General features: G+C 44.3%; 1 protein-coding gene across 2 annotated transcripts in view; it reads left to right on the top strand.

Moving 5' to 3' along the window:
* Positions 1 to 26,819, top strand: part of CALCR (calcitonin receptor) — a 148,996-nt gene that overhangs the window by 83,306 nt on the left and 38,871 nt on the right. For both annotated transcript variants that reach the window (XM_035129172.3, XM_088654192.1), the window contains exons 4-7: positions 1,969 to 2,079; positions 16,651 to 16,763; positions 18,603 to 18,694; positions 20,719 to 20,845. In XM_035129172.3, the coding sequence (XP_034985063.1) occupies positions 1,969 to 2,079; positions 16,651 to 16,763; positions 18,603 to 18,694; positions 20,719 to 20,845 (443 nt within the window). The remainder of the gene's footprint in view (positions 1 to 1,968; positions 2,080 to 16,650; positions 16,764 to 18,602; positions 18,695 to 20,718; positions 20,846 to 26,819) is intronic.

Consider the following 26,819-nt stretch of genomic DNA (forward strand, 5'->3'; position numbering starts at 1 on the left):
GCAAATATTTATTTCCCCTGGGTGAAACTTGGTATAGTGTATTGGAAAATGCAACTGTTTCTCATTTTACAGAATGGCTAATGTTTGCAAAATTAAAAACAAGACCTCTAATGTATCCCACCCTGCTGTGTTTTCACTGCAGGTGGGTTGTCCTGCTGATCTTTCCCATTGATTTCATCTCATAGAAAGCACATCCCAAAGTGGGGTGAAAACTGAGTATTTGTTGGAAAGAAAGATTATTTTCTGGGGGAGGGTGTTGTTAGATTCCAAACCACAGTGCTGTTAGGATTTATTAATAATCTGAACAAATATTTTAGAACCTCTGTATTTCTAAGGGGAAATCATATGTTCACACATAATGAGAAAAATGCACTTGGAAAAGGGAAAACTTAACACAACTACAAAGTTTTTTTTTAAAAAAATTATTGTTGTTTTCAAGTACAACAGTATCTGCCTTGGAATGTTTGCTTGTCTACAAGCAGATAAGTTCAATTTTCTTCCTTAATCATTGCCAAGTTCCTGTACCTTTTGTCATCTCCTAAAATCTACAAGCAGCCGTTATTCTGACTGTTAAAATGTTTCTTTATGAACTTTCAGAGAGGGAGCTGAGTTTGCTGCAAAGAGCTTTGTGGCACCTTGAAAACTAATAGATTTTATCATGGAAAAAGCTTTAAAGGAGTAGAGTCAACTTCAACAAATGCATAAAGTATTACCCCAAGTTACAGAATAATTATGTAACATGGTTTGGAGAAGAGGGTTGGAAAACTGCGTGAAGGAAATTATATGCAGAAAATACAGGCAGTGCCATTTACTTTATTTATTTATGTACCACCCTTCATAGAAAGACCACATTATTTACATTATTCACAGTGGTCATTCACAAGAGCAGGTGCTGATGATGATAACATGGCGATTCTGACATTGGTAAGCTTCTTGACACATATAATGTGATTTAAAAAACAAAAACAAAAAACCTTTGTCATGGTTCAAGCCATAGGTGATAGCACTGAACTTCTTGATAAATTGGGTTCCATGTTAGAGTCCCTTTTCATGGAGTTTGTATATATCACAGCAGAATGCAGAAATAAATACCCTATCTACGTGAATCTAATGCGCCGTCGAATCTAACGCACACATCGATTTTCAAAACCTTGAAACCAAAAAAGTATGGGCCATCAAATCTAATGCGCCCCCTAATTTTCGTGACATAATTTGGACAAAAAAGTGTGCATTACCTTTGAGTAAATACGGTAGTCTGATAAGGCAGCTGGTTGAAAAGATAAAGAAACCTAAGGCATATTAATTATAGTAAGCTCACATGAAGCCAGCATGGAGTCCAGAGGTTACCACTAACACATGCTATGAACTTCTGAGCGTGGAGCAGATAGAAGTAAAGCCCCCCAAAAAGCAATTTAAATGTTGACAAGCCATTACTAAGGAGGAATCCGTGAGGGGAGAATAGACTGCCTTTCTCTCTGTCACCCCCAACTGGGTCATGTAACTGATAGCAAGTGTTGTAGCTTTAATCCCAACACCTTTTGAAGTTACAGGCACAGATACAACATGTGTATCTATTCTACACCTCTCAGCTTTCATGCATCTGATGAAGTGGCCTCAGCCCCAAAGCTTCCAGCATGAACTTGTCTTTCATGAGATTGTTCTAAGGATGAAATTAGGTGTGCCCAAGTCATATTCTTGGAGTCTTAACTACCTTACAGTGTTGTAAAGAGGATAAAAAAGAGGTAATCCCCACGGGTGCTATCCTAACCTTTTTGGAGAAAAGGCAGGATACAACGTGAGTAGTACCAATGAGTAATATGGTGCTTCCAAGTTTAAAAACACTAGCAGCACAAGAGGTTTCTGTGAATCTTACAAACATTTAACAAAGAAAGAAAGAAGAGACGGTCGGTGGTTTCCCCACCATCACCACCTTTAAATAATACAGCTTGATTCTTTCTGAATTTCTAGGACTATTCTGTAACCGGACATGGGATGGATGGCTTTGTTGGGATGACACACCTGCTGGAGAATTTGCGGATCAAAATTGCCCTGATTATTTCCCAGACTTTGATCCAACTGGTAGAGTGTCTACTTTTATCTTCATTGAATGCATTTAGCGTTTGAAAGTGAAAGGGGAATGCTATCCAAAATAACAGTGGTGTTATAACTTTTAAAAATTGACTATAATACAGTTGTACCTTGGATCTCGAACGCCTTGGCTCCCAAAGAAATCGGCTCCCGAACGTCGCAAACCCGGAAGTGAGTGTTCCGGTTTTCGAACGTTCTTTTGCAAGCTGAACATCTGATGGGGCTTCCGCGGCTTCCGATTGGCCACACTTTGGTTTTGGTTTTCAAATGTTTTGGAAATCGAATAGACTTCCAGAATGGATTCCGTTCGACTTCCAAGGTATGACTGTAATTAACATATATTCATAACTTTCCTGAGCTGCCTGCCTACCAACTCAGTGCCCGGGCAAATTGCTTTGCTTTATAGTATATTGTCTGACTTATCCATCCCTTCCCTTGCAACCAGCATAATGAAAGTGGCACTGTTTGTTTTTATATGCTGGCCTGCTTTTTATAATCATTCCATTTTTAGGCGTAGTGATCTGAACAGCAGCTGCTAAAGAGCTGGTTCGTTTTTGTAAAATGCATGTCGTTATTCCCAGGGTCTCTCTCCTATATTTTACAGTCCAAGACAGATTTTTAAATAGTTCTTGGAAGAACAGAAGCAAAAAAGAAAAAGAAAACTACTTATTTATTAAGTCACAGAGGCCTATTTCCCCATATTGCTCCATGAGTCATTCATTGAGATACATATAACCAATTACATAGATTCTAGAACCTTTGAAAAACATGTGGGTGTGGACAGATAGATGCATAAAAAAACAGCGAGAGTATGGAGTAGTGGTTAGAGTGTTAGGCTAGGACCCAGGAGACCAGGGTTCAAATCCCTGCTGAGCCATCAGATTCACTGGGTGACTTTGGGCTAGTCACAGTCTCTTAGCCCTAACCTACCTCACTGGGTTGTTCTGGGGATAAAATGGGAAGAGAAACATGTAGGCCACCCTGAGCTCCTTGAACAAAAGATGGAAATCTGAAATTAGCATTGCAAGGGGAAAGTCTGTATGGTTTTTCAGTGTTGCTACTGTGTTGTTCTGTGTGGGGCCTCTCATTCAGTGGGAACGTCTATGCCTCCACTGACATAGCCTGAAACGCCAGCTGGGGGGAGGAGGGGAAGAGCAGCAATACTATGAGCAAAAACAAATGAAATCAAGGATTTTGATTATTAGCAGTTCTGTAGAGCTGGACAGCAAATATGGTACCCTCTGATTGGCCATGTTGGCTGGGGTTGATGGGAGTCCTAAAACATCTGGATGGCACCACAGTGGCTACCCCTAAAGTAGGGAATTTGTAACAGTTTCAACTTGTCATGCAGAAACTGAACCAACACCCGCCCCCCCCAAAAAAAGACAACCATTGCAGATTCAAACATCTTCTATTGTGTGTGTGTGATGGATGAGAAATTTGATTCAGTTTTGCATTTTAAGCTGAACTTACCAAATTTGCATTTTTTTAAAAAAAACGTTGAGCAAACCAAAACATAGCTATTCTTTGAAATTCTCACTCATCCAAATTCTCAGGGGAGTAAAAGTACAGTGGACCCTCTGGATACAAATGTAATTTGTTCCGGGGGTCCATACGCACCCCGAAAAATCAGTAAGCAGAGGCGCTGCTTCTGCACACATGTGTGGTGTGATAGAGTGTTTCTACACATGCGCGTGTGCGAAACCCAGAAGAATACACTTCCGGGTTTGCCGCATTCGCAACCCAAAAGTTTCGTTACCCAAAGGTAACATAACCCGAGGGTCCACTGTATACAAAAATGCATGTACTGTGGTAAGGTATGCATACAGGAATGTGCATATTAGTGAAAATAACATTCAAGAATGTATTATGTATGGGGAAAGAAAGAAGCTTCCACCTAAACATTAGGAAGAACTTGCTGACAGTAAGAGCTGTTTGACAGTGGAATTTGCTGCCAAGAAGTGTGGTGGAGTCTCCTTCTTTGGAGGTCTTTAAGCGGAGGCTTGACAGCCATATGTCAAGAATACTTTGATGGTGTTTCCTGCTTGGCAGAGGGTTGGACTGGATGGCCCTTGTGGTCTCTTCCAACTCTGTGATTCTATGAAATTGTTTTGCAAAAATAAGAATATTAGGCAAAATTTCATATAAAAACGTATATATTAGAAGAAATTAGCACTAAAATACTGACAAGCTTTCATGAGGACTTAAAAAAAGGAAACTGGTGTAGAAATGTGGAGATAAGATTCGTGAAGATTCATAAGATTGGTAAAATGAGAAACATTTTACCCATCCCTAACTCCCTATACGCACCTGTGGATGAATAGATAGATGGATACTGTAGATGACAGATATTTGTTTTTCAATAATTGTCAGCATTTTCCTTCTTTTTAGTTTAGTAACACTTATTTAGATTCTGGGGTCTACCTGTATTATGCATCTATCAATTACAAAGCATTTTTCAACGCCTTACGCTTTTCCATGCACATGTGCACACATGCCCAATGTGCTCTCTGTTCCCCTGCATTTTCTCCCTTTGGCACTGTTCCCTTCCTTCCCTGGCCTGCCCATTAACTTTTGTTTCAAGTGGAGAGGCTTCCCTGCAGGTCAGTTTATCAGGTTTCACAGGCACAGAACACAGTTGCTGGGCAAGTTAGCGCATAGCTAGAAATGGACTTCACAGGTGGCTGATCTTCACTGGAAGATTTAATCAAAAGTGGGTGAATTGGGGAAACTTGAAGGTGGTCATCGCTTGATGGTGCAGGTTTCACTGTACCGAAGAGAAATGTGTTAGGTACTGATGCACAGGTCTTCAACTCCAATTTGTTCGTGCTCTGGGGGGGGGGGGAATCATAGATTTCAAGACGTGTGTTTCTATGGTTTCCTGCTTTTCATAACTAAAAACTTTTCAGGGCATTCTCCATCATAGCTTGGATGTGCTGTGTGATAAATTAGTGAGATCTAGGGGCATTTTCACAGAGAAACACCTCCCCCCCCCAAGATCTGCATTGTATAGATCTGCATTGACTAATTATAATCAAAGTGGTGCCCCTACCAATTAGTGTAGACCAGGCACGTCCAACAGGTAGATCGTGATCTACCGGTAGATCACTGGACGTCTGTGGTAGATCACTGGTAGATCACTGACTCCCCCCAAAGATGCTCAACAACTTTGGCTCCCCTAAAAAATGCTCAACATTTTAGCCCTTCACCCCCCCCCAAAAAAAGAGGGCTTTCCTCCCACCTCAGAAAAGCTCAACAACCCTGACCTGAACCCTAAAAATGGGCCTTCCTCCTTCCTAAAAAATCTCAACAACTTTGACCTGAACCCCTAAAAACGGGGCTTTCGTCCTCCCTAAAAAAGCTTAACAACTTTGACCCAAACCCCCCAAAAGGGGGTAGATCACTGCCAGTTTTTAACTCTGTGAGTAGATCGCAGTCTCTTTGGAGTTGGCCACCCCTGGTGTAGACAATACTGAGCCAGATGGACCAGTGACAGCTTCCTGTGGTCCCATGTCTTAAATTTTCTGGCAACTCCCACACCCACCTTGGTTGTTATGAAATTAATGACGGTGTGGGGTTTTTCCTTTTTTTTGTCTGTGTTGTAGACATTCTGTACTACAGGTGTACCTTGGTCGTCGAACGCCTTGATACTTGTACATTTCGGCTCCCAAATGATCGAAACCTGGAAGTGAGTGTTCCGGTTTTCAAACATTTTTGGGGGGAAGCTGAACATCCGATGCGGCTTCCGCTATTGTTTCCAGCGCGCCTGCGCAATCGGAGGCCAATCGGAAGCCGCGCCTTGGTTTCCAAATGTTATGGAAGTCGAATGGACTTCCGGAACACATTCCATTTGAAAATCAAGGTACGACTGTACTTGAAATATTCTCTTCCACGTGTACTCTCTCTCTTCAAATATTTTATTATGGAACATAACTAAACATCAAGATACTCCAGGACTATCCTTTCAGAAGGGAGAACAGCATGCAGATCTGCTACAGCCCGTCACAAGGGTGATATTCCTAGGGCACAAGAGAGAGTAATGCAATACAGAATTATTTCTTTATTTAATTTGTTAGTTGGTTTATCTTGCCCAGGGCAACCCAAAGTGACTTACAACCAAACAACCAGCCCCAACAAAGATACATTAAATTCAAGAGGAAAGAGAAACACACCCACTTCTAAAAGGCCACAGATAGTTAAAGAAGGTTTTTGCCAGGCACCTAAAGCAATGTAGTAAAGGCACTATGTAGTGAAGTATTTCAGTCCTGAGCAGTTTAAGGCTTTATAGGTCAAAACCAGTACTTTGAATTGGGACAGGAAACTAATTGGCATCTAGTGTGGTCAGGCCAGGATGGGTGTCATATGCTCACACCGTCTTGTCCCAGTGAGCAACCTGGCCACTGAATTCTGCACCAGCTGAAGTTTCCAAGCAGTCTTCAGAGTCAACCCCACATTCATGCAGTCATTCCTTCATATTTAGAACCTGTCCCCACATCGTAGCTACTTTTACATTTATGGTTGCTTAGCCTATCGCGAAAACGTAACTAAAGATCAAGCAAAGAGTTAAAGTCAAAACCCCAAATCCATGCAGGAAAATCAGTGTTGTCCAATGGCTGAAATTTTAGTGGGGGTGGAAAATGAGGGAGTCCTGCTCATCAGTTTATCACCCCTCTCAGCCAAAACACATGCCAGAATCAAGGAAGAAGCACCCAAGGTTTTCCAAACTATTCATTTTTTCCTCGCATGGGCCTGGTTTGGGGTGATGTTCATCTTGTATCGAACATGCTAGCTAATCCGGTGCCCTCCAGTTGTTGTTCTTAGAATCATAGAACTGTAGATTTGCAAGGGACTCCAATGGGTTTCTAGTCCAACCTCCTGAAATGCAGTTATCACAGCTAAAGAATCCCCGTCAGGTGGCCACCCAACCTCTGTTTAAAGACCTGCAGTGATGAAGAGTCTGCCACCTTCCGAGGTAGCACATTCTACTGTGGAACATCTCTTACTGTCAGCAACAACTCGTTGACCATGCTGATTGAAGCTGGTGGGAGATAATAATAATAATAATAATAATAATAATAATAATAATAATAATAATAATAATAATAATTTATTATTTATAACCCGCCCATCTGTCTGGGTCTCCCCAGCCACTCTGGGCGGCTTCCAACAGAAGAATAAAACACAATAATCTACTAAACATTAAAAGCCTCCCTGAACAGGGCTGCCTTCAGATGTCTCCTAAAAGTCTCCCTGTTTTTAACCATTTTCTATGCCCCCACTGCCCAGCACATGGGTCACCAAACATAGCAAAACTAAACTGGAGGTATGAAATTAGTCGTGGAGTTCTGCAGATTCTCACCCACCCAGTTGTGACCCTAAATGTCTGGCAGGGCTGGGAATGATCAAAACTGGGAATTATCAACAAATGTCTTAGGTTAGTTCGGATCAGGAGTAGGGAAATTATCTCTCCCTACAACCCTCTCCCAAAGCAGTCATAGTTCAAGGCTGCAACTTCAAGCCCTTTATTGCCTAGTCCTGGCATAGACCCATGACCTCCTTTCCCACAGAAGAAACAACAACAATATTAGAAGTAGACAGTTTAACACAAATGTGCATACTGCCCCCACCAGACTTCCTTTCTACACAGTTGTATTGGGACAAATCTTCCATATTGAGGTAGTTAAAGTTATCTTATAGCTCCTTATTATAGTGCTACAGAGCAGAGGGTTGTCAGGGGAAATTTCCTCTGATTGATTATCCTTGCTCATTGCCAATGAGACAGGCTTGTTGAATAGGGTCTGGGGAAAAGAGATATACTGCTTAGGCTTCATAATTACTAGACCAAAGATTTTCCCCCTCCCTCCTCCACCCACCCCCTAGAGTCACAGGCATTTTCAAAGTGGCTGAAACAATATACCTCTCCAGCCACTGGAAGAGAAAAAAAAATTATGTTGTTAATGTAATGATCCCTTGGATAACAGCGCAAGGACATTTAGGTGAAATGTTGGTACATACTGTTCTATCGCATAGTCACCTTTAATCTCTGTTTAAGACTTCAGATGCTTTCCAGCCCTAGATAGTATCTGGCAACAGATGCGATGGAGGAGATAGGAGGAAAAGCAAGTCTAGGATGATCTGCAAGTTAAATGGATAGGCAGCCGAAAGACAATGTTCTTTTCATTTCTTGTGTTTTGCCTGGGCACGTATTCGCATTTGAACACAGGATCCGTAGAGCTGTTGTGCTGGAGCTGTAGTTAATCCAAAAGACTTTTCCTTTGGACTGCTTGGAGTGTGCTTATTCCAAGTGTTTCTATATAAAGTTGTGTTCCTGGTCATAGGAAGAGAACACGTCTCCCTCAGTTTTTGGCTCACTTCTTTCATTAAAAGCGGAGGATACGCTCATGAAAATGAAATGAAACCAACCCAATTTTTAGATGGGAAAAAAAATGATAGAATCAAACAATTCTACCCAAACTTGAACTGCTCTTAATAGGTTAGTTAATAATAATAATAATAATAATAATAATAAACAGGTTAGTTAGTTGGTGTGACTGCTGGATAGTGTTATGTGAGGTATTGCAATGTGCTACTCTTAACAATTCCTGTTGAAATCGATGTGATCTGTAAAGATGAGCAAAGCTACGTAAATACTTAGACTCATGAAATGATGAGAGTGTAAAGAACCCAAAGGTGTTTTTTTAAAGCTATTAAAGTTACACACTCCCCCCCATGCACACTCATAAATTGCCTAGAAAACAACCCAATGTGTTTCATTTATTTATTCATTTATTACGCTTGCATCCTCCCTCACCTCCAAGGAGCTCCAAGTGGCGTTGATGGTTTTCCTTTCCGTCACACCAAGCCTATTAAGATTGGTTAAGCTAAGAGAAGGCGACTGGTTCATGGTCACTGAGTAAACGTCATGTGCCAGTGGCAGCTTGAACGAACGTAGGTCTTCCCAATTCTAGTCTAGCACTATAATCGTTAAGCCATACATCTTATATTTTCTGCCTGGTTAGGTTTACGAGAAAGGACACATAGTCCTAACACAGATCTCGTCACTATAAAACCGCCTGCAGTTAACGCAGATAATTATCAACCACAAAAGCAAATTAAAAGTATTAAATATTAAAATACTATTTAAATGTTTTATATACCAAAAACTTTTCCAAGAACACTGGCCCACCAGAGCTCTGGGCCTTGTTCTGTGTGCATACAGAACAAAATAATACTAGACAAGTTTATATTCCTGTTCTGCAGGTGAATTTCTGTTCTGGGAGTATTTTAATAAATAGTTCCGACTTTTTAAATAAATAGTCCTGGGGAATCAAATGGAGTGGCTTAGTATTAAGGATGCATTCATTGCCTACATTATACGTATTAAACTTAAATGTCAATTGCATATTATGATTTCTGAGGGAAATCAGGACCCATCTACCTTACAATTTCATACGGTGCTTGTTACTACGGTTATTAAATACATATTTCTAAGGTTATATCATCCTAAGTTCCTTTTATGCAGAAACAGCACTTAACTGCTTCAGTAGCTTTCAACAGCTGGTATAATTCCACCCTCTCCTGACGCCATATTTCCTCACCCACCTCCTCTTAATTCTTTTAATATATAGATGGCAATTAACCCTTGTAAGACTCAGTTATATAGATAAAGCAGGCATCCCCAAACTGCGGCCCTCCAGATGTTTTGGCCTACAACTCCCATGATCCCTAGCTAACAGGACCAGTGGCCGGGGAAGATGGGAATTGTAGTCCAAAACATCTGGAGGGCCGAAGTATCCACTTTGGCATGCTGGATAGGGTGCAAGGTAATTGGCACAACTTTTCATATGTGATGGACATGTGAATTAGTGCCACCATTTTGGGAAAGGGTATTTACAGAAATAAGCAAAATCAGGAACCAAGATGTAATCTATGCCTAGGTTTATTAACAATCTTCAAAGATACCTGTCAGAGGGCCTGATATGGCTACTCTAGAGTAACGACTCCAGCATGGTCTTTTAAGGCTTTTATTAAGTGCTGATTATTTACAGTGTTCAGAGCAGTAAAAATGCATCCTTAAGGTGAGGTGTCAGAACCTCCGAATGGCGATTGGCGCGTTTTCTTCCAGCACCAAAGCTTTGGCAGACCCAACCTCTTCCCCCTACGTTTGCGTCGCAATTCGGGAGTTGGGGGGATTGGCCTCCCCCCCGTGCGTCCAACTTCCTGTCCCACCTGCGGTATGGGCTCCACAACCTTGCCTGAGCCTCGGACACCACTTCCTGACTCTCCGCTGGAGGCAGAGCTCTCCTTACTCTCTCCAGCGCTTGGGGATGGGCTGGAACTTAAGATGGGAGGGACTTCCCTGTATCCCTTGTCCCTCACATCCACCCCCCTCCCAGGCTCCTCTCCCCCCCTCCCTAGGGGCTCTCTGCTTGCTGGGGACGAGTGAAACCCCAAGAAGTCTGTGGCATCCGAGCCTGTGGGTGTAAAAATTTCCCCCCAATCCTGCGATCTTTCTCCTTCCCCCTGAGAAGACGGGAATCCCAAGAAGTCAGTGGCGTCAGAGCTGGTGGGAGTAAAAATGTTCTGCCAGTCCTCTCCTGCCTCTGACGTAGTCGACCTCGGTGAAACCCACACCTCTTCTTCCGTATCCTCAAATTCCGCTTCCCATCTCCATGGAGAGCTGCTGCCTGCGATCCCTTCCTCCCGCCCCTCCCCCTCTCCCTCCCTTTCCATGTGCCAGGGCTTGGGCCTGTGGGGGAACAGGGCGTGGAACTCTTCCACTAAAAATTCCTCAGGTACTTCCGTGGCCGGTATCCACTCATTGTGGGACGGCGGAGTGTCCTCCCATGCTATCAGGTACTCCAGCCCTCTCACCCCTCTCCTTGAGTCTAAAATCTCAGTTGCCTCATTGAGCTGTCGGGCGTCTCCCGTCTCCCCCCCTCCCTCTGGAGGCTGATCGCTGTCCCTGAACCTGGTACTTTCTCTGTACGGCGACAGCAGCGATCTATGAAACACTGGGTGCACTCTCATGTCCTCAGGCAGTGCTAGCCTGAAGGCTACCGGGTTGACCTGTTGCGCGACCGTGAAGGGGCCCAGCCTCCTGGGTGCTAACTTCTTGCATCGCCCCCTGGTGGGAAGACCTTCCGAGGATAACCAAACCTTGTCCCCCACCCTGATGACCTCTCCCGGTCGCCTGTGGCGATCTGCCCCCTTCTTGTACGCTTCCTTGGCCCTCTCCAAGTGTTCTCTGAGCTGCTGGTGCACCGTCTCCAGGTCCTCTGCCCAATCCTCTGCCTGTGGGCCCTCTTCCTCCTCCTCCCCCTCCCTCTCCGGGAAAGATCTGAGGTCGCGCCCGTAGTTGGCCTTAAAGGGCGACACCCCTGTGGAGACGTGCACCGCATTGTTGTAGGCAAATTCTGCCAGTGGCAGGCGATCCACCCAGTCCGTTTGCCTCTGGCTGACGTAACATCTCAGGTACTGCTGCAGAATGGCGTTGACCCGCTCCGCCTGTCCATTGGTCTGCGGGTGCCGAGCCATAGACAAACTGACCTCCACCTGCAGGAGGTTCATTAGCCGCCGCCAGAACCTGGAAACAAATTGGCGGCCACGATCCGAAATAACTCTTAAAGGCAATCCATGCAGTCTGAATATGTGGTCAACAAACAGTTTGGCCGTCTCTTCTGCCGAGACCGCCCTGGCACACGGTATAAAGTGGCACATTTTGGACATGAGGTCCACCACCACCAACACTGCGGTCTTGCCCCTGGACGACGGCAGGTCTGTGATGAAGTCCATGGACACTACTTCCCACGGCCTGTGCGGTGTGCCTAATGGCTCCAGCAAACCTGCTGGTGGCGCTCTGACCACCTTTGCTCGCTGGCAGGTGTCACATCCCCTTACATAATCCCGAACATCCTCCCGCACCCCTGGCCACCAGAAGTGTCTCATGACTAGGTGAGTGGTTTTGTCCCTACCGAAATGACCCGCCGTTGGGTTGTCGTGCATCTGCTTGAGGACCTTACCTCTCAGCTGTTTGGTGGGCAGGTACAGGGCTCCCCTGTAAAAAAGCAAACCCCTCCTTTCCTCAAAGTCTTTGGCCTGCTCCCTCCCCCCTCGCAGCTCTCTGAAGATGCGGGAGGCAAACTCATCTGCTGCCGTCAGTGCTGTGAGTTCTGCCTCGCTCACCACTGCTGCTCCGCAGGACCATGCTGATGGGGGGAAAATGTGCCTGGGCGCTGGTGGCAACTCCTGCTCCATGTACTCTGGTTTGCGGGAGAGGGCATCCGCCCTGACATTCTGCTCCCCTGGGATGTAGTGGATGGAGAAGTTGAAGTTCGAGAAGAACTCTGCCCACCGTATCTGTCGCTGGTTGAGCACCCTGGCCGTTCTCCAGAACTCCAGGTTCTTGTGGTCTGTGCACACCTGGATGGGGTGCTTGGCGCCCACCAGGAAGTGTCGCCAGTGCTGGAAAGCAGCGTGGATCGCAAGAAGTTCCCTATCAAACACTGTGTAGTTGCGTTCAGGCTGTGTCAGCTTCCTGGAGAAGAAGGCACAAGGTCTCCACTCTCTGTTGGCGTCCAGTTGCAACAGGATCGCTCCCAACGCCCGGTCTGAAGCGTCTGTCTCCACGCGTAGGGGCGCATCCTGCACCACATGGAACAGGTTCTGGTCGGACGCGAACACCCTCTTGAGGCTTTCGAACGCTGCTTGCGCCTCTGGCGTCCACCTGAACTTCTGCTTGCCTCTCAGGCAGTCCGTGATGGGAGCCGTAACCCGCGAGAAGTTCTTGATGAATTTCCTGTAGAAATTGGCGAATCCTAGGAGGCGTTGGGCATCTTTGCGCGTCCTGGGGCTGTGCCAGTCCAGGATGGCCTGCACCTTGTCCTTGTCCATCGCCAGTCCCTTGTCTGACAGTTTGTAGCCCAGGAAGTCCACTTCCCTGGTGTGAAACTTGCACTTCTCCAGCTTCACATACAGGTGGTTCTCCTTCAGGCGTTGCAATACCTCCCTGACATCCTTCACATGTTGCACTGGGTCAGCGGAATAGATAAGGATGTCATCCAGGAAGACTAAGCAGTTCTTGAAGAGAAGGGACCCCAGGACGTGGTGCATGAAGGCCTGGAAGCATGCTGAGCCCCCTTGCAACCCGAAGGGCATCACCAGATATTCAAAAGAGCCCAGAGGCGTGAACATCGTGGTTTTCCACTCATCGCCTTCCCGAATCCTGATCAAGTTGTACGCCCCCCTCAGGTCTAGCTTGGTGAAAATCTTGCCCCTGCGTGCCGCTGTCAGGAGATCGTCCACTCTGGGCATGGGGAAAGCCACTGGCTCTGTCACTGAATTGAGCCGTCTGAAATCCACCACAAGACGGCGCTGTTGCGTGTCTTTCTTGTCCACCCAGAAGACCGGGCTGCCCCCTGCTGCCTTGCTTTCTCTGATGAACCCCCGTTTGAGGTTCTTGTCTATGAACGCACGCAAATCCTCGAGTTCCTGATCTGACATGGCGTACAGCTTGGCTGGGGGTATCATTGCCCCTGGCACCAGGTTGATCTGGCAGTCGAAAGACTTGTGTGGGGGTAGGTGGTCGGACTCCGCTTCGCTGAAGACCTCCTGCAGGTCCCAGTACTGCTTGGGTATCGCCTCACCCCCTTTGACATGCATGGTGGCCACCGTGGCTATTGGAGGCCCCTCCCCTGGTTGGTGCTGCATGCAATGTTCCAGACAAAAGTCCGACCCAAACGTGATGCATCTCTGGTGCCAACTTATGGAGGGGTCGTGGCGCGCCAGCCAGCTCATTCCCAAAACGATGGGGGGGTCTGAGATGGTTGTGACGTTGAAAGCCAGTGTCTCTGAGTGCCTTCCCACCGTCATTCTCATGGGGGGGGGTTTGATGAGTGATGGCCCCTCCCAGCAACTCTCTGCCGTCAATGGTGGCTACGTGCAGGGGAAAATCCAGCTGCAGAAGCTGGATCTGGTGCTCTTCTGCAAAGTTTCTCGAGAAGAAGTTGGCTGAGGCACCACTGTCAATTAAGGCGAGGACTGTCAGGGGATAGCCATTTGGGAGCGTTAGCGTGACTTCTAGAACCACTCCTGCTCTGGGAGGGGTGGGCTGGCTCTGCTCCTCTCTGTGCGGGTGGGCGGGCTGGGGCTGTTGTCTGCTGACTGTGCCTGGCTGCTGCCCCTTGTCTCCTGCAGCCAGGCTGTCTCGTTTCCCTGCTGTGGTGCTGCTTCAGTGGGGGAAGGTACAACCGTTCCCGCCTTTCCTTGCCACTCTCTGCGATGAGGGCAGTCTCTGACGCGATGCCGGGGGGAGTTGCAGAGAAAGCAATTCCCGCCTCTTCCCTCCTTGCGTCTTGGCGCCGCCGGGGTTTGAAAAGCCCGCGCGCGCGCTCCACCGATCTCCATCGGTTCCGGCTCTGGGCTTGGTCTGGGCGGGTCTGGGGGCGGGCCCTGGGGGCGGGCCCTGGGGTGGGGTTTGGTGATGTGGTCTGTCCTGGGAGCGTGGGAACCAAGGTTTTGCTGCGCGCGTCGCTTGTTTGTCATACCATCTGGATTCCTGTCTCACCCCCACCGCTAGCGCCGCTTTGCTTAACTCATCCATAGTCCGCGGTCTAGGACCTCTTGCCAGCTCATCCTTAACGTCTGCGTGCAAACCCAGGTAGAAGGCTGATTTCACTGGCTCACTTTGCAGATCCCACCCCAGTTTGTGCACCAGCATGGTGAATCTCGCCCAGTAGTCCCTAACTGTCGATTTTCCTTGTGTTAAGTTATGAAGCTCCTGTTTAGTGGCCTCCATTTCACTGTCACTAGCGTACATTATTTTTAAAGCTTCTAGAAATAATTTTGCGTTCTTCATGCAAGGATTTTTTTGCGCGATGAGCGGTCTTACCCATTCTCGGGCGGCCCCCGTCAAATGCTCTATGATAAAGGAGACTCTGTGCTCGTCATCTGGGAATTCTGCTGCATGCAATTCCAGCGCATAATTTATTTCTGTCTCGAATCCTAGGTACTCCCTAGGGTCGCCGCTAAACTTGGTGACTAGGCTCTGTCCCCTTCTCACTTGGACTAGCTGCGGCTGGGGCGCCCCCCCACCTCTAGCGGCTTTCTCCTCTTCTAACTTTTTCTGCAGGTCCAATACCATCACCCTTAGCTGTTTCTCAGTCTCCTCTTTTGTCCTCACCTGGTCCACCAGCTTGTTCAGCTCCTCCTGCGCCCCTCGCGCTTCCTCCTGAGCGGCATGCAATTGCTGCTGTGCCTGCGCTGTGAGGTTCCGTAGCTCCTGCTTCGCTGCTTCGGCCTCCAGCCTCCAATGCTCAGCCTCTTGAGCGCTCATCGCTGCACTCCAAAGTAGCCAAAAAAAGATTCGGAGGTTGCTGTCAGAGGGCCTGATATGGCTACTCTAGAGTAACGACTCCAGCATGGTCTTTTAAGGCTTTTATTAAGTGCTGATTATTTACAGTGTTCAGAGCAGTAAAAATGCATCCTTAAGGTGAGGTGTCAGAACCTCCGAATGGCGATTGGCGCGTTTTCTTCCAGCACCAAAGCTTTGGCAGACCCAACCTCTTCCCCCTACGTTTGCGTCGCAATTCGGGAGTTGGGGGGATTGGCCTCCCCCCCCGTGCGTCCAACTTCCTGTCCCACCTGCGGTATGGGCTCCACAACCTTGCCTGAGCCTCGGACACCACTTCCTGACTCTCCGCTGGAGGCAGAGCTCTCCTTACTCTCTCCAGCGCTTGGGGATGGGCTGGAACTTAAGATGGGAGGGACTTCCCTGTATCCCTTGTCCCTCACAATACCCAAATAATTAGACAAGGAACTTGTCGCTTTTCTTTTGGTAGCAGCACAATTACCTATAGCAAAAAACGAAAGGATTCGATTGCCTTTACAGTGGTACCTCGGGTTACACACGCTTCAGGTTACAAACTCCGCTAACCCAGAAATAGTACCTCGGGTTAAGAACTTTGCTTCAGGATGAGAACAGAAATCGCGCCACGGCGGCGCAGCGACAGCGGGAGGCCCCGTTAGCTAAAGTGGTACCTCAGGTTAAGAACAGTTTCAGGTTAAGAATGGACCTCCAGAATGAATTAAGTTCTTAACCAGAGATACCACTGTATATCACACGATGGAAACAGAACATATGGACAATTGCTTTATCTGAGAAACTAACTAAGAGATGTCATGCCTTGAATGACATATCCAATACGGATGATTTTGTTTAAATATGGCACCCCTTTATAAAATACTCAAATGGACGTTCTGATGACTGGCACCCACCAAGCCACCAACTACACATAAAGATTTATGGGACAATTTGACACATTAGTCTTCTGATTTTTTTGGGGGGTGTGTGGAAAGGGGCTAAATCAATTATATAGTTAATGCTTACCTTTTTCTTGAAAATTAGCACACTATAAAATAAAAAATCGAAGAAAAAGAATAAATAGATCGGCTTTATTTTAAATATCACCTAAAATTATTGAAATGCGCCAGAGCTAACATGGTTTGGTATCTGGGCATAGGGTTCTAGTATGAATTACAAACTCTTGCCTTTTTAATTCACAGAAACAGCAACAAAATACTGTGACAAGACTGGAACCTGGTTTCGGCATCCTGAAAGTAATCGAACCTGGTCCAACTACACACGGTGCAATTCCTTCACAAATGAAAAACGTAAGGTAGGCTTCTAAAGTTTGATGCAACGGCTGCCACTATCCAAATTTGACTCCTACACGTTTGCTGCCTACGATTTAGGATGCAATATAAAATAGTGCTAGCCCCTTCCCTATGTTTCAGATCCCATAGGCCTCAGGGACACATTCTACGCACTAGGTAGCTATTGTTTAAGACTAAAGTGAGTACTTAACTGTGAATGCCAAGGGCAAATCCCTGTACTATCCAGGCAGAGAGAGTCTTGAGCAAGCCCACTCTATTTTTCTCAGCTTTGGAATATGCCGGGTGTGGGGAGGGGGGGTTGTTTTGTAATGTAGCCCGTTTCTCAACTTTGCCATCCGTACGATATGAGATGATAAATTTACACTCCTGGATTTGATCACAATAAACTCTTGTCACATTGGCACTGATGCTGCACATTTTCCTGCAAATTAAAACAACGTTGTTTACCAAAGCAACATGGCCATACAGGTCTGTGTTGCCATTTTGCAACTGAAGATCAAATGGCTTATCTGATTTATTTCGGCTGTTGAGTAGACCAGTTGAGTAGATGTAGGCCATAACAGGGGCCCACTGTGCCTCTTGCCATTGGCAGCTGCCTGGATCACCTGCTGATTCATCCAACCCTGCTGATAATATTGTAGTTATTATAAGGTATGAAAAAGCTGGCTATGGCAGTAGATAGAGCAGAAAGGGCTACGAGCTTCCACCACTGAGCACCACTTCATGTGGGAGGAAGCACCAAGGCGGTGTGCTAGACAAGTCTACCTGCTCAGTAGCCATGTATCTACCTAGCACTGTGTGTTGGGGTAGCAGCTCCAGGTTCTCTGCCACCACCTAGTGCCAGCCTCCAGAATGGCACTCGGCAGTGGAAGCTTGTTGCCCATCACTGGATAGGGAATAATCCTTCCCGCGCCCCCTTTTTTCCCCATTCTGTAAACTTGTAGGCTGCTGTTGGTTAGAGGACTTTTCCATTTTGTTTGTGACATTTAGACCCAGCTGTGGCCTAATACTCAGTACATAATTCTGTGGAAAAGTCTTAATTAGATTGATAAATATGGCTTTTAATATTCTAATGAAATCTGTGTCCCTTTGTAAGAAGAAGTAATGATATACTGTTCTCGGCGAGAAGTCTGGCAATCATTTATCCTAAATGCAGAGACAAATAAAATAGAAATCATGTGCAGTAGAGCATCAAAATATTCCAGGCATCTGAAACCAACTGCAATTTATTGGGGGGGGGGAGAGAGACAGAGATCCCTTTGTAGAAAAAGAATTTCTGTTTCCTCTGTGGTTTTCAATTATTTTGTTTCAATGAGAGTGGCTGAAACAAATTCTTCCAGATTCAACATGATTATATGAAGAATGACTAGAGTCCCAGTAGTTGTCAGGCACCTCCCCCCCCCCGCCCCCGAAGTACCTTGAGTGAAGCAGGAAGCATTTTCCTCAGTTCACTTGGCTTCATGATCAGCCACATCATCCTTCAAAAGTGTACTGTACCGTGCTTATAGCTATCAGTACCATAATATAGGGGTTTATTTTAGTAATATAAAGTTTGTATGTTTTGATCCATTTCCTTCCAAAATGTTACAGAATTCTGCAACAATTCATGATTGGGATAAGGCTCAGAAATGAATATGAAGGGACGTGTTGTTCCTGACCCACGACTACATATGGTCTTATAGCTCTTTAACTAAATTATGTACATTTAAATCTTCAACACGTGGAGGGATGTCAACTTTAGCATTTTTCAAATGAGAATATACATATCTAATATCTGTGTCACCAAAGGATGTCTAAGCAAACAAAGATATTGCCATTTGCTGCTTCTTTTTAAATTTCAGATGGTATTCATCCTTTACTATATGACTATAGTAGGACATGCTTTGTCTATAACCTCCCTGTTGATTTCCTTGGGAATCTTCTTCTATTTCAAGTAAGTATTCTTTTCTTTCTTTTCTTCAACGACAGCAACCAGTCAGCCTCAGTTCCATGCAATGCTCATTAGTCTACAGTGACTGGAAATAACCTTATTCAAATTCCATTTTGTTCCATCTCACTGGATGTACAGCACCGTGCCTACCTGAAATTATGCAAAAAAAAAAATCAAAACAGACAAATTCTGATGTGCTATTCTGTGTAACTGAAGATTGCCTACTGCTTTGCTTACCAAAGTAGATCTACAGCACCACCCTATGCATGTTTACTTGGAAGTAAATCCCACTGTACTCTGTACTTCCAGGTTACATATGTCTAGCTCAAATCAATTATCTTATCTGTTGTAAACTGCTCAAGCAGAATGGAGACACAGTGAACCTAAAACTTGCATTCTCCCCCGCTCCCCGCACTTCTTTCTCTTGCAAGTCTGGTCAGAGGACTTTGACAGTGTTTCTTTTCAGTTTCTCTGAATTTCAGCTTGTCATGCTGCCTAGATCAGGAACCATGTTTTATTCCTAACAATCATGTTTTATTCCTAACAATGATTAGTTTCAAAATAATCCATTCTGAAATAATTTGTTATGAAGCTTACTGGTTTGGGATGAATTGCAATTCCTTGTTCCAACAGGCACAACAAGCCAAGATTCAAGGAAACTGAAATTAAACTCTGCCAAAATCCTCCTCCCAGCTGCAAAAGAGGAAGAGAGGGGAGAGTACATGAGCCCAAAAGTCTCAGTTCTGTTTCACTAAACCATGGTTTTGTGTGATGTACAGATGCAACCGGCCATTCCATTCATGCACAACATGGAATGCAGTTATAGTGCTTCAGTTTATTATTCTTAAATAATTCTCTCCTGCTCCAAATGAGGTCTAAACTGGTAAGCAACAGCAATTCACCTGCTCAGAAGCTAGCATAAAATTTCCTCCCACCTGGTAGCCACTTCTGGTATATTCCTGTTCATGCTTTCTGCAGTCATTACAGAAATGAATGGCCTGAGCATGAGTAAGAAAGGGCTTGGGTATGTGCCCCAATAGTCTATTTACAGAAATAGGAAGCAGAGGATAGAATTAAATGATCATAATGGAAGGAAGTCAGCAGCTTCTATTTACTGTACTGAATGATCTGCAGTCAGGATTGAGCAGTGAGTTGCCAAGTTGGGTGAACAGGGTGGGTACCCCAAATTATTTAGGCTAGCAACTTCCAATGCAGGTTGTAAAGAACTTCAGAAGAAACTCTTCGCGCTGGGATGAATGGGCAACAAAACAGCAGATGAAATTCAGTGTAAGCAATTCTATCACTTTGTCCACATTCTAGTATACGCGTAGGAGCTTTTGTTTGTTTTTTCTACTATCCCAACTACTGATGGCCAGTTCAAACATACAATAGCACTGCTGTTCTCTGTGTCAATGAGTCTGGTGATTTAATGACACAATAATTTGTGATTAGTTCAAGTAAAATTTTGGCTTTGGAGTGTGGAAATCTCGAAAAATAGGTCACTTCCTTGATTATGTTGGCCACAATCAAGCAGGAAATAAGTCTCTCATTCTTGTGGGATCCAAGAAGGAATAAAAACCATGCAGAATATGAATACAAATCTCCCTGACATCCAGGGAAATTCCAGGTTAAAATTCCTTGCTTAGTTGATTACCCATTCCTACGGCATTATGTAATTTCCATCTAAGTGTTCTGAAGAACATCTCCTTATAGAATACCTCATTCACTGTTTGCAATTTGTACATACACAAAAATGTCACTTGGTATCAGGGCACCTTTCTGCCTGTACAGTTTGAGCCTATAGGGCTCAGACAGAAAGCAAGTTTGAGAGGTCCTTTAAGTGTGATTTGGAAAGCATGTGCCTTTAAGCAAAATGTTTAGCTCCCATTGGTTCATTGCCAGCCATGGGTTTCCAACTGCCTGTTGCCAGATTGCATTCTTCAGAAAAAAATTGCCAGCATGTGCTTGTTAAAAAGTGACATAAGAATCAAAACACTAATTTACAATTTGTGGTGCGTATCTTTCAGGAGCCTCAGCTGTCAAAGGATAACACTGCACAAGAATTTGTTTCTTTCTTACGTTCTTAATTCTGTGTTTACACTCGCCCACCTCATTGCAGTAGTGTCTGATCGAGACCTGGTAAAAAAGGATCCAGTGAGTATTATTTCCTTTACATTGCTAGGTGGAGAACCTGTTACGAACAGGAGGGTTTTGAACTCTTGGATCTGAAAGCTAAGAGGACAAACGTCTTGCCATCACAAAATCTTCATGTTGCAAAGAATGTTGGGCTGATCCACAAAACAGCCTTGTATCAAATTTATCTGATTCCTTAACTCCTCACGGACCCCTAATGTCACTGTAACACCCCTTATGGAGTACATTTTCCTTAAGATGTCCTCCATGTTGTTGATTGGTGGTGAAATGTACTGGACATGGGTGAGAGACTCTGTCTTGCAAAAAGAGCCACATAAGGTCAGGTCATCTGCAGGAATTTTAGTGGTTCAGAAAGGAGAAAGAACACCTTAAATACAACCCGATCCAGTGCCTATCGACTTCCACTTAAGTCCCACTCAGTTCAGCGCAGCTTACTCCTAGGTAACTGTGCATAGGATTCCAGCCTTAGGCTACAATCCTCTATCCATTGGACTTCTGAGTAGAAATGTGGTGCCATTATGGCAGTTTGCTACTTAGTGCTCTATGCCGTCGGTCCCCTTTGCCACTTGACACATTCCCTTATAGGATAAAGCTGTTAGGTTTCTCATTTTTCCTAAGCCTTTCGTTTAAGCCAACAAATGTTTGTACATCTTTGTTAATGCACAGGCCAGCGATTCATATTGAATTCACTAGAGGTTAATTTGTATCTCTGCATGTATTAAGCTACAGAAAATGTTATGTTTTAGAAGACATTTTCCTCCATTGAGAATTCTCTAAAAGTAGCTTGCCTTTGTTCCCAGCACCATGTTTCCACTTTGATGCAAATAGTTGGATCAAAGTACTTTTGATATTTGAAGATCAATATGCAAAGTAAAAATGAAGATATGCAAGGTAAAATGTGGTTTTGTTGTGAGAATCTTTTGTAAATTGCTTGAAGAGCCTCTTGGGGCTGCAAAGTGGGGTGTAAATATTCTAAATAAAGAGAATAATGTCAGGCTCCTGGCAGTAAATGGCATTTTAGGAAGGCAATTATTTCTGGATATATGCAACAACAAAAATCTCTAAAATACTTTCTGCAGATGACCTATTTATTAGCATTCATCCTGATTTACTTGCACAGAGTTTACACAGCAGTTAGATTGCTTCTAATATTTATTGAGCATTCACTTTCATTTACTTTTGGGGTGTTTATACATCTTCCTATCAATCCCTGGCATCTCCAGTTAAAAAGATCAGGTAGTGGGTGGCATGGATCCCTTTGCCTTGAGAACCAACCAGTGGGCCAGATCTTTAACTCTCCCACCCTCTTGTGAGTGAAGTTTGACAGGTTGGTGAGGCCACCCTCCTGCCTATTAGCTGATGCCATTATGACATGGTTGGTGAGGCTTGCAAAGTGCTGTGCAAGGGACCTGGCACAGGGCTTTGCAGCTGCTGCCAATCAGCACCTCATACTGTCAGAAAGTTCTTGATGTTTAATCAGAATCTGCTTTCTTGTAACTTGAATCCATTGGTTTGGGTTCTACCCTCTGGAGCAGGAGAAAACAAGCTTGCTCCATCCTCCATGTGACAGCCCTTTAGATATTTGAAGATGGCTATCGTATCTCGTCCCAGTCTCCTCCTTTACTAGGCTAAACATACTCAATTCCCTCAAACATTCCCCATAAGGCTGGGTTTCCAGACCCTTTATCACCCCACATTTGATATCACATAGGGCAGATGGAGGCCTAGCAGGCCTCATGAGACCCACATGCTAGAGGTTCTCCACCACTGCCCTAGAGAACAACTGCTAGTCAGAGTAGACAATACTGGGCTAGATGGAGTAATAGTCCGACTAGGTATATCATGTAGCTTCCTGGGTTTCTAAGACGTAGCTTTGTTTTTTTTGTTCTTTCCCCATATTTTATTTATTTGATTTTCTGATAACATTCCACATCAACAAAGCATCAACAAAAATGATACAACAAAAAATCTTTCCTTTCAAAGATTTTTAATAATCGACAAAAAATCAGAAAACATTCATTGACTTCCTCTCCTCTCCTCCCATGGTTCCTTTTGTGAAGTTTTATTGCCAATCCTCACACCTTTTAGCCCCTCTTTTCCTCATGTTTTCTTAGTTCACCCTGTCTATCGTGACCACTTTTATATACTTTAACTAGTGTCTTACGCTGCTGAAAAAATTACCATGCTGCCAGGTAAATTGTTGCTTATAATACTTTCCCATATATTCTGTAAATAGTATCCAGTCTTCTTTATATCGTACTTCGTTTTGATTTCTTATTCTAGTGGTCATTCCTGCTAACTCTGCATATTCTGACAGTTTAATATGCCAGACTTCTTTTCTTGGCACTTTATCTGTTTTCCATTTTTGTGCTAATAATACTCAGCCGGCTGTTGTAGCATATAGAAACAAATTTTCTTTCTCTTTTGGAAACTTCTATAGTAATCAACCCCAACAGTAGTGCTACTGGGTTTTTAACAAAATATTTTTAAAACTTTTTAAAGTTCACTATAAATCATTTCCCAATCATTTTAAATTATGCTACATGACCACCACATGTGGTAGAAGGTTCCTTTTGTTGTTTTACACTTCTAACAGTTACCTTTTATTGATTTTGACATTTTTGCTAATCTGTTGGGTGTCAGATACCACCTATGCTGCATCTTCATAAACTTTTCTCTTAACGTATAGCATGCCGTAAATCTTACATTTACTTTCCACAGTTGTTCCCATGGTATAAAATCTATACATTTTTTATAATATTTTGGCCTTGGATCTTAGTATCTTCAAACTGTGAGTTCTTTCCAGCAAAACTGTATATTTTGTCTAACTTAATTTTTTCCCTTAATTGGTAATAACTTAGCCAATCTGTCATTTGGTCTTTTATCTCTTCATATTCTTTCAGTTTGTATTCCTCCCCAGTGAGATTTAGAAGATCTCTACGTGTACTCCAGTTTGTTTCTGTGTTAATTTTTTTCCTTGAGAGGACTTCTGTCGGTGATAACCACAGCAGTGTTTTTCTTTCTAATAGGTTTTTATATTTTTCCCAAACTGTATAGAGGTTTTTTTTCTGATTATATGGTTTTGAGAAGCTCATATATAATTGCCTTTCCATACCATAGACCTGGCATCCCCAAACTTCGGCCCTCCAGATGTTTTGGACTACAATTCCCATCTTCCCTGACCACTGGTCCTGTTAGCTAGGGATCATGGGAGTTGTAGGCCAAAACATCTGGAGTGCCACAGTTTGGGGATGCCTGCCACAGACAGGCATGCCATCCAAATTTTAAATCATGCCATCCAAATAAAATGTAATCATCAATTTAAAATTTAAGACATAGCTTTGTTAATCCACAAAGAAGAACCTAAAGCTCAGAGCGTGTTATAAATTTCAGGCAAATATGATGGATTGCATCATTTCTCTGTTCCCACCCCTGCCAAAGAAGAGCAGTAATACATTGGTTAATTGATATACATTACCTTGAGTGAGCTTTGGACAGTCTTTCAGCCCAACCTACCTCACAGGGTTGTTGTGAGGATAAAATGGGTAGCGGGAGAACCATGTACACCACTTTGAGCTCCTTAGAGGAAAGAAATGGAAATGTAAGAAATTAAATAAAACAGCGATAGGAATGGCAGGTGGACATTGATAACAGATGAGCTAATCATTACAATTAGTACCGGTATGTCATTGTAGCTCAATGGAGTTTTTTGTACAAAGAGGTGAGAATGCGAGGACAGAGAGACAGCGCTGCAGTTTGTCATGTTAAAGTGCAAAGGGAAATTTCTGTGTAATTTATGGAACAAAAGACAAAATTGAGTTTTCTCTATTACCCGAGGGTTCAGCTGAAATGAGTACACAGAAAATAAAGGGGAAGGACAGTGCTGTACAGACAGAAATATGTACTTCGTTTTTGTTTGTTTTTACTAGGTAAACGTTCACTTTTTCCAATTGAAATTCAGCAGGAAACTTTTGTTACACTGCCTCACAATGCTTTCGAGAACAGCCTTTTTTTATTAAAAAAAAACCTTTTCTCACAGCAAGGCTGAACCCTAGGAGATCTCAGTCTGAACTGCGTTTTTACTTCAGTGATTTAAAAACACCGTGGTGTTCTCCCTCCGCACCACCGACCCAACCCTGGACATAGCTGAAGCCAAACATCTTGCAAGGAGCTTGTTGCAATTCCTAAAGGGCAGCCAGGGCCACTTCAAATACCTGAATAATTCAGGTGTGAATTTCTGACATAGTGCTGACCTGCAGTCTATTGGCAGAAACCTTCAGCAGACAGGGCTGAGAAGTGACCTTACTCTATCTTGAGAAATAGACAGGCATCTATAATAGATCACGGTGTACCTAGATTTCCCTCAGAGAAAGATAAAAAGAAGTTAAAGGTAATTGAAATTGATAGCATCTGTTGAAGGTTTTTAGACCTAGCTAGCCACAGCTAAGTCCTACCATGACCAGTGGAACAAATATGTACTGGTTTGGATATCCTGATAAGTGGAAGAGGTCTTGTTGGTAGTGCCGCAGCCCTCAGATAACTGGAGGGGGGGGGTGCCGCAGCCCTCATCTGCAGGGGAGGCATTGGATCATAAAAGAGCTTTCTCTGTGCCAGCCCCAAAGCAGTGAACTCCTTCCCCATAGAGGTGCAACTGGGCCACCAGCCAAAGCTGATGGATAGCACTCGGTAACCTGAGCCAAGCAACAGCAGAGGATCCAGGAATGCCCACGAGTTGCATACTCACTCCTTTAGGGGGAGTGGGTAACCCCATCAAAAGGAGACCACCTCCCATCTATCCGGTGTAGGGAACCACCCACTAACAGTGCCTGAGTTTTATCTGGATTGAGCTTCAGTTTGTTGACTCTTATCTAGTTCATTACCGAAACAAGACAAGGGTCCACCACATCCACTGCCTCACCCTGTAGATGAAAAGGAGAAGTAGGGCTGTGTGTCGTCGGCATATTGCTGACCACATACTCCAAAACTCTGGATAATCCCACTCACCGGCTTCATGTAGATGTTAAACAGCACAGGGGATAAAATAGAACCCTGAGGAACCACACATTGGAGGCTCCATGGGGCTGAAGAGTGATCCTCAAGCACCAGCCTCCAAGGAGCAGCGGAACCACCACAAAGCATTGCCAACTCGGACAGTCACTCCAGACGGGCCCATAGCCAATGGTATTGAAAGCCACTGAGAAGTTGAGGAGGGACACATCCTCCCCACCAATCTCTCTCCCAACTGAGGTTGTCGTACTGGGTGATCACAGCAGTTTCTGTGCCAAAACTGGGCCTAAACTCCAATCGAAATGGATCTAGAAAACCAGTTTCCTCTTATAGCACCTGGATCCATGCATCTCTTTTAAGCGACTAGGTGTGGAGTACCATTTGCAAAGAGCTTTAAGACAGTACCTGCTTTGAAGTTTGCCTGACTACATTAACGCTTGTTACTTTGGCTAGGATTACAATGTCTAATGCACAACCGAGGACGTGTGCCTAGAATACTATGGTTCCTTCGATTCTAACCTCTAGGTAGCCTGACATGTAGTTTTTAACGCAAGCGTAATTAAACACCTCATGCAGGAGGCTAGTCCTGACTTAATTGACTTTTGACACTTAATTACATGCATGAGTCTAACTATCACAGGCACTAGCTTGATCTGGAAGTTAGGCTGTCCTGCACCCCCAAATTCATAACACATTTTTAGTTGTCCTCCTTGCAAATGGTGTTTTTGGTTGCATCTGTTTTGTACCTTTTTTAAAAAAATAGTTGAATGGTTTGTTGAATATTCTTTTTTTATGGGATCTTAGTTTATGTAACCTGCCCAGTAGCCTTAGGGTGAAGGACGGCTAAGAAATGCTGTAAGTAAATTAGTCCTGACTAGTTTAAGTAATGTTGTTTTCCATTGGACACAACTGACGTTGCCTGGATCAGAGCCTTTTTCTGACTATTATTTTTCCATATACCTTCTGC

This window comes from Zootoca vivipara, chromosome 11, assembly GCF_965207765.1.
Source record: "Zootoca vivipara chromosome 11, rZooViv2.hap1.1, whole genome shotgun sequence".
Lineage (NCBI taxonomy): Eukaryota > Metazoa > Chordata > Lepidosauria > Squamata > Lacertidae > Zootoca > Zootoca vivipara.